This window comes from Myotis brandtii, unplaced genomic scaffold (assembly GCF_000412655.1).
Source record: "Myotis brandtii unplaced genomic scaffold, ASM41265v1 scaffold825, whole genome shotgun sequence".
Taxonomy (NCBI): Eukaryota; Metazoa; Chordata; class Mammalia; order Chiroptera; family Vespertilionidae; genus Myotis; species Myotis brandtii.
In genome coordinates, this window is record NW_005371349.1 from 802,474 (window position 1) to 810,668 (window position 8,195).

The 8,195-nt window shown below is 53.6% G+C and overlaps 2 protein-coding genes across 2 annotated transcripts in view; one reads left to right on the forward strand and one right to left on the reverse strand.

The window, feature by feature from the left end:
• TK1 (thymidine kinase 1, soluble) overlaps positions 1-8,195 on the forward strand; it is a gene marked incomplete at its 3' end in the record, with an annotated part of 25,657 nt that overhangs the window by 6,295 nt on the left and 11,167 nt on the right. The gene's annotated exons all lie outside the window — the stretch shown is intronic.
• Positions 1,728-8,195, reverse strand: part of AFMID (arylformamidase) — a 10,005-nt gene continuing 3,537 nt past the window's right edge. The window contains exons 4-10 of the mRNA XM_005884320.2: positions 4,278-4,487; positions 4,117-4,189; positions 3,845-3,948; positions 3,480-3,558; positions 3,223-3,364; positions 2,909-3,013; positions 1,728-2,100 (exon numbers count right to left, since the gene is read on the reverse strand). Of these exons, the coding sequence (XP_005884382.1) occupies positions 2,068-2,100; positions 2,909-3,013; positions 3,223-3,364; positions 3,480-3,558; positions 3,845-3,948; positions 4,117-4,189; positions 4,278-4,487 (746 nt within the window). The 3' untranslated portion in view covers positions 1,728-2,067. The remainder of the gene's footprint in view (positions 2,101-2,908; positions 3,014-3,222; positions 3,365-3,479; positions 3,559-3,844; positions 3,949-4,116; positions 4,190-4,277; positions 4,488-8,195) is intronic.

An 8,195-nucleotide genomic window follows, 5' to 3' on the forward strand; every position in this document is an offset into this window, starting at 1 on the left:
CGAGCGGTGCCGCGATTCAAATCGAGCGGTTGGCGACCGCCCGCGAGGCCTGTCGGGAACGCCCAGCTCGGGAGCGGCCCTCGCAGCCTTCTGGGAGTGCGCGGGGCATGCTGGGAGTTGTAGTCCTCCCTCTGCATGGCGCGGCTTCTGCGCCCCGTGCACCTAGCGACCTCGGTCCCGCGTTTGCCGCTTGCAGGCTTAGTAGAGTGGTGCGAGCGGAGCTAAGGTGGGCTGCAGTCCTCGTAATGGATTTAAGGAGGCGCCTGTCGAGTACATCTGTATTAAGCCCTTTCAGCCTGCAAACTCTGGTTGTCCTTGTGGGCGCCCCACTCCTGGGGCCCCCTAGTGCCAGCTCCCCCTGCCCCCGAGCCAGCTGAGTTGGAATGTGTGCTGAGGCCGCGCATCCTCCAGGGAAAAAATGTCCCAGGTGAAATCCAGGGCTCCGCCTCCGCCCTGGCTCAGGGAGCTATGAACTCGGCTCTTATCGCGTCTTTTCCCTGCGGCTTCTTGGAAGTCTCGAAATGGACCCTTGGAACTGGGTTCCTGCCTTCCCATCAGAATCCCTCCGGAACCAGACATCCCTCAAGGTCCATAGCGGTCCATAGCGGTCCATGCTGCAGCACAGATACTTATTCAGTCAGGCCCCTATGGACGGGCCCTCAGGTTGCTAATTCTGTACCATTATATATAACTAGAGGCTCAGTGCAGGAAATTGTGCAGGGTAGGGTCCCTAGGCCTGGCTGGTCATCAGGGCTGATTGGGGCCTTCCTTCCCCAGCCGCCCCCTGGTGGTCAGCGCACGTCATAGTGAGCAAACTCCCAAGGGGACAATTTGCATATTAGCCTTTTTAAAAAATATATATATATTTCTTAATTGATTTTTTACAGAGAGGAAGGGAGAGAGGTAGAGAGTTAGAAACATTGATCAGCTGCCTCCTGCACACCACCCACTGGGGACATGCCCGCAACCAAGGTACATGCCCTTGACAGGAATCGCACCTGGGACCTTTCAGTCCGCAGACAGGCGCTCTATCCACTGAGCCAAACCGGTCAGGGCGCATATTAGCCTTTTATTATATGATACTGCAGTAAACACTTTGTATGAATATCCTTGTGTTCTGGTACTTTTGCTTCCAGGGGCTAGATTTCTAAAAGTGGATTTTTAGGTCAAATGTGAATTTAAAATTTTAATGCACTCTAACCATTGAGCACCACCGGCCAGAGCTAATCAATCATTCTTGAACTGCAAGCTATTCAGAGTGGGGCAGAGAGGTGGTGGGGTGTAGCGGGGGGACAGCTGGCTCCCAGGGGACTGCACACTCCCCTGGGGTGGGCGGGTGGGGGGCAGCAGAAGCTTGTCCACCTGTGGGCGTCACTGTCCTGTCAGGGTCAAGGGGTTATCCCGAAGCTAACATTCCAGGGTTTTCAGGGCAGACCCAAATGTCCGGTGGCGCCCAGGACAGAGTGGACAAAGAGTGAAGCAAAAGGCAGACGCGGTGTGGGAATCGCTTGCAAAAGGGGCAGCAAACTTTTCCGAAAAGAGCCAGATGGTAATTAGTTTAGCTCTGGGGGCCATCCAGTCTCTGACCCCACCCAACTCTGCCCCTGTAGCTCAAACACCACCACAGACAATTCGTAGATGAATGAACGTAGCTGGGTTCCAATAAAACTTTATTTATGGATACGGACATTTGAATTTTATATCACTTTTACATGTGACGAAAGGCTATTCTTTTCGAAAGGTGTGTGTCCGGGCATGAAAGGTCGAGCTGTCGTTTCTGTCTCCTTTCTCAGCAGGCGGTGGGCTCAGACTTGGCGAGGCGCTCTGGACATCACGCAGCGTTGCCCTGGGCTGGCCTGTCCCTTCAGCGGCTTGATTCCGACCAGGGCGCGGCCATGGAGACGGGGATCCTGCTCAGAGCAGGGGGAAGACTGGGCTCTTGCCAGGGCAGGTGGACATATGGAGGCTACAGGGCCCCCAGGAAGCAGAGGCTGGTTGGGGGGAGCGGTCCGGCCCTTTGCAGAAGACTCGCAGGTCGGGTGCATGCCGGCTGGGGCTTGGGGCCCATCAGGACTCTTGGAAGATTGTTTTCAAAATAATCTGCAGCAGGAAGGAAAGACAGGGCCCTCGCATGGGAGAGGCTCGGGAGGCGCTCTCGGGAGGAACGTGATGAGGGAGAGGGCTGCTGGGGGAGCAGAGACGCGACCTAGGCGTCGCCGTTCCCCACCTCCCGTCTCCCCACCTCCCGTCGGAAATGTGCTAATGAGGCTCCCGCCTCAAGCCGACTTGCCCCCGGGTGTGACCCACGGGCCAATAAAGGCTTTCTGTCTGTAAACCATTGAAAAGAAATCCAAAAACATTATTTCGGGATATGGAAAAATTATACAATTTAACAGGGGGATCACTTTGTAAAGTATATTCTTGTCTAACCACTATGCTGTACACCTGAAACTAATATAAAGTAATATTGAATGCAACTCTAACTGGAAAATAAAATTTAAGCCCAGCTGGTGTGGCTCAGTGGTTGAGCGTTGACCTATGAACTAGGAGGTCACGGTTCGATTCCGGTCGGGACACATGCCTGGGTTGTAGCCTCGATGCCCAGTGGCGGGCGTGCAGGAGGCAGCCGATCCATGATTCTCTCTCAATCACTGATGTTTCTCTCTCCCTCTCCCTTCCTCTCGGAAATCAATTAAAAATTAAAAAAAGAAAAAAAAGAAAGAAAATCAAGTGAAAGAGGCAAGTGTGGCACTTGATTCCTATCGCCAGGTCTCCCAGCCTCCTGGGCGACAACCGGCCGGCAGCTGCTCTGCGCTCCCCCCTCCACTCACACGCAGGGGCTACGGCAGGGGCAGGGACCGCGCACACACACCCCCCCACCACCACCCCATGAAGGGACGCGCCCCACCTGGATGAGCGCGTAGTCCTGCTGGTTCAGCTTCCAGACCATCTCAAAGTGATCCACGTCCTGGAGGTCTTCGTAGGAGGCTCGCCACCCCGCTCGGCACAGGGTCTGGTGGGAGGAGGGAGCAGGGGAGCGTGTGGCGCGGGAGAGGAGAGGGGGGCTCTCACCCCGTGCCTGGCAGAGCAGGTGCTCACCACGCATCTGCCGAATCGGGCGAATTGGCGATGGATGGTCTGGGGCCATTGGGGTGAAATACAGGACAGGATAGGAGACTGCATGACCCTCGACCTCCAGCCCACGGCAGGCTGCTGGGGTACCTGGTAAAACTCCCTGGACTGCCTGTGGAACTCGGGGCTGTCGTGTTGGCCCACGATCACCAGCACGGGGCAGGCTGGACCCCTGGGCTTCGCGGAGGCCGCCTCCAGGTGCCACTGTGGGCTGTTCCTCCGAGCACCCTCCCTGGGGGGGGGGGGGGGGGGGGGGCGGAGGAGAGGAACCTCACACTCACCTCACACCCTCCCTGCCTCACCCTGCACCCCTCCTGGGCTCCAGCCAGCGGGGAGGGGGGACTCACGGGGTCAGGCGCAGAGGGGCGTTCACAGAGGTGTGCACGATGGGCTCCAGGTCGTAGACCCCACTCAGCAGGAAGCAGGCTGGGAGGAAGGAACCGCCAGAGGGCCTGTGGCAGCGGGGCCACCCACCCAGACCAGGTCTTGTGCAGGTGCTGCGTGGGCAAGACTGAGCCAGCCCAGGATGGGGGTTGGGGGGTGGTGGCGGGTGGAGATAGAGGGGGAGAGGGACCAGAATAGGGGACCAAGAAGCAGCAAGCAGGCCCCGCTCACAGACTCAAAGCCCCCAGGTCAACAGCCAGTGCAGACCCCCAGCTCAGGCCCCGTGGAGGAGGGGAGGGGAGGCTGCCGGCCGGGCTGCAGGCCCCACAGAAACCTTTGAGGTTGGGCGTGACTCCCCGCTCCGTCCAGTTCGCCAGGAGCATCATGGCGGCCAGCTGGGCCCCGGCCGAGTGTCCGCACAGGTAAATCCCCCTGGGAGGGCCAGAGCGGAAGCCGCGTCGCTGCTTGTCCTCTGCTCCACGGGCCAGAGGGCAGCTGGCTGGCACGAAGGGGCTGAATGGCTGAACCCAGTGCCCCTCCCCGCCCAGCCCCTCCAGCCCCCAGCATCATCAGCCAAAGGACACCTGCGGCGACACCCACTCATTGCACGGAAACCGCTTCTGCAGGAAGGCGATGCTCCGGGCCACCTGGTCCACCATCTGGTCCAGGGTCCCTGTGGGAGACGCGCAGGGCAGGTGCTGTGAGGGGCTTGCTCCCCGCAAAGCCCACCGGCCCCCACCCCTGCAGGGCCACCGCCTTACCTTTGGGGGCCAAGGTGTAACCCACTACCACCACCGCCGCTCCCCGCCCGGTCAGGGGGGCTGCCACGTAGGCCGACTCGTCTTTACTGCAGAGAGACCAAGAGTGACCCCGGGGAGCTCGGCCACCGCTGCCCCCGTCCCCTCTGAGCCGTGTGGCAGGAGGAGGCGGGCTCTGGGCCTCCGTTCCTACGGCGACGACGTAACGCGATTTTCACCGTAAGTCAGAACCCATCTACATGAGCACCTGCGTCACTCACGTGGAGCACATACACAGCAGTAATGAAGTGAAACAGGAAAAAAATGTAAAAGAAAGATAACAATTCCTGACCTTAACTTGTGGTAAATAAATAATAAAAAACATAAAGCACATATGCACATACGTCGAAATGACGGAATTTTTTTTTTTTTATAAATAAAGGGGAGGGGGGACAAAACCAAGAAATAATGTACGTTGAGACCGATGTAACCTGAGGACTGTCTGTAGTTACTGATGGCTAGTATGCCTCTATACAAAACTAGATCTTCAAATACCAATTTGTTGGCATGGAAAAGAGTTAGTGACTTATACATTCTTGCTTATTGCACTTTTTACAGTTACGGTTTTTCCTTCAGATAAATCTTAGCAAGATAATTCATAGGAGTATAACTTCAAAAATTGGGAGAAAGGACCTTAAACAATGAAGTAATTGTTAGTTTGAAAGTTAGCTATCTGCAATTTCAGAGTGTGAATTACTATTGTATTTTTTTAACCCTTATGTATTCCCTTGTTTTTTCCCTTGTGCCATATTCCCACCCCTCTTCTAACACACACTATTCCCAGTTCTCTGGATTTTGAGTAAAATATGTGTGTGTTATTTTATGTCTTCATTAACATCATTTCCTATCTGGCAGGCTAAAATGCTAACAGCAGCAGAAACAAGACAGGGACTTAATACTTGCAAGAAAAAAGAAAAATCTTTTCTAATGAAGGGGCTACATTTTTTGCCTTTCCCACTGTTACATGATGCCTATGGAATTGTTCAAATAGAAATTCCTAAATCTACTCATTTCTACTGTGGCGTTTATGTGCTGACCCTTCATATCAAGGCTGCTCTGACAAAGTTTTACATTTGCTTTTGTAAATTGCTTCATTAGAAATTATATATCCTAGTAGAGAAATGCTCTCAATATATGCATCCACCTAACTTTTCAGGTCTAAGATTACATATTTGGCTGATACTTGTTAATTTAAAACACCACTCAACTTTTCACACCTGGGGAATTTGGAAAGAATGGTGCATGAATCATCCAGAATCAACACCACAATTTGATTTCTCTTTGAAAAAGATTAATGAAAAATGCAAACTAAAAGTCACTTGTGATAACTTTAGCTAAAGAGAGTGATTTTTATAGAAATAACTTTTTAAAAACCTTAATTTTTCATGTGAAAGGATAACTTTCTCTTAAAATTTTTTTTTAAAAAGTGGGAAATAGCAATGCTTCAAGCAACCATTGCTCAGAGAGCCTGCAAGGATCTAACCACTAGAACCAAACCGGCTCCTGGATGTCCACGGGCCGCGTGGGGCACAGGCCACGCAGCAGGACATGCCGAGCAGAATGGATCTATCGGGAATTAAGCGCATTTTAATTGATTAGAACCAGGAGGCTTTGTTGAGTGAAGCAATCAGGCTGCACCGAGTCTAAGCTGAATCCTGAGAGTGTTAGCACACGCTGCACACTGTTCACATGCTGAGAGGATTTAATCTGTGAACGTTCTGCGCTGACTGAGCATCCGTTTCAAAGATCAGTGGATGCCGTTGTTTTTTCCTATGAAGAAATAACAGTGATACCATTAAAAAGCACACAAAAGGCTTGTGAGCGAAATGTCCCCCGCCTGCCGCCAGGGTGACCATGGCATGAACACAGATATAGGATCTCACTGCCCTTAATCCAAATGGCAGCGTATTAAGTATGTGCTGCCCTGCCTGTTTCACTTAAGATTCCTTGGAGAGCCTGCCCAGTCAGTACACAGAGAGCTTCCTCATTCTTTTCTTTAAAAAAAAAAAAAAGGCCCTGTGCATGAAATTCGTGCGGGGGCAGGGGGTTGTCCCTCAGCCTGGCCTGTACCCTCTCGCAATCTGGGACCCCTCGGGGGACATCCCTCTCACAATCTGGGACCACTGGCTCCTAACTGCTTGCCTGCCTGCCTACCTGATGCCCCTAGCCACTCTGCCTGCCTGCCTGATCACTCCTAACCACTCGCTTGCCTGCCTGATGCCCTTAACCACTCTGCCTACCTGCCTGATGCCCCTAACCACTCTGCCTGCCTGCCTGCCTGATCGCCCCTAACCGCCTCTACCTCAGCCCTCGCTGCCGTGGCTTTGTCCGGAAGGATGTCTGAAATGACGTTCAGAAGGTCATTAGGCTGTCTGGTCTAATTAGCATATTATGCTTTTATTATTATAGACTAGAGGCCCGGTGTACAAAATTGTGCACGGGTGGGGTCCCTCGGCCTGGCCTGCGATTGGGGCCAATCAGAGCCAGCCAGCGGAGGGGAGCGACCACAAGAGGTTGAACAGCTGCAGGAGGTTGGCTGCGGGAACGCACTGACCACCAAGGGGCAGCTCCTGTGTTGAGCGTCTGCCCCTTGGTGGTCAGTGCGCATCATAACTACTGGCTGGTCGTCTGGTCGTAACAGTTGCTTAGGCTTTTATATATATAGATTACATGTGTATGGCAGTCTCGGTAAAACAAGTTTAAGATAAATAGTTCTTAAAACCTCCCTCTGCTCTCTGCCCATGCTCACCCGGCCCCAGCGTGAGGGCAGCCAGCCTTTGATGGGGAATGAGGTGACCTACTCATTAGAAGAAGCCATCCCCCACTGCAAGTTAACAGGGCGACGCCGTCAGAGTGAATACAGATCAAAAATAAGAAAAAATGCATGAATTCTCCCAGCTGCAAAAGAGGAAAACAGAGTTCACCTCCCTCCCTGTCCTTAGAGCGTTACTTTAGGAACCTTGCAAGGAATTGTAAATCGTTTCTCTACCCCTTTGAGATGTATGTCAGTATTTTAAAAGCTAAACCAGTCTCCAGCCGGTTTGACAATCTGGGAAACTGTTTCTCAAAGACCTGGGAGGCGTCCCTTTGAAATATCATCATTGGGAAGGACAGGGCCCCAGCCTCTGGGTCGCCTGGAGGCAGGAGCCTACCTTCTGCGGGTGCCTGGCTCCAGGTTGCAAAACTACCTCTGGTCATAACGTCACTGGGTAAAGGCAACTGGCGACATGGTGCTTCCTCTAATTACAGGTGGGTTTTGGCGGGACCAGCGTGCCCTCCGGCTTGAGCACAGGTATGTATGCTCCGGGCGGGCGCAGCTGCCTGGCTGTATCAAAGGGTGATATTTCCTTTGGCTTTGCAATCCCTAGCGCTTGCCTGTGATGTGCCTCTGTACCCAGCAAAATGTGTTTTCCTTCTCTTTGTGGGAGGTTTTTCCGGTTCGGCAGGACATTTTCCCTTTCATTTTTTCCTGCTTTACATTCCTTTGCTACGTTTTGCTGTCTCCCGTCGGTTTGATTCCCACGAGGCAATCTCCAAGGTTACAGGCAGCACTGATGAGTGTGGGGCACGAAGGCCAGCTGGTGGGCACTCACGGTGCCCTCTGACTGTCATCACGACCGCCCCCCCCCCCCCCCCCCCCACCACCTGCTCCACTCTTACCCGGAAGCTGTGTTCAGGGGGTCAAACATCACCTGCTCTGAGCCTGGGGAACATTTTTAACCTCGTCATTCAGGGCCTGGGGCACAGCGTTGGGAGGTGGCACCAAAACACTCAGCAATGGCCCTGGCCCGTGTGGCTCAGTGGGTAGAGCGTCGGCCTGCGGACTGAAGGGTCCCGGGTTCGATTCCCGGTCAAGGGCACATGCCCGGGTTGCGGGCTCGA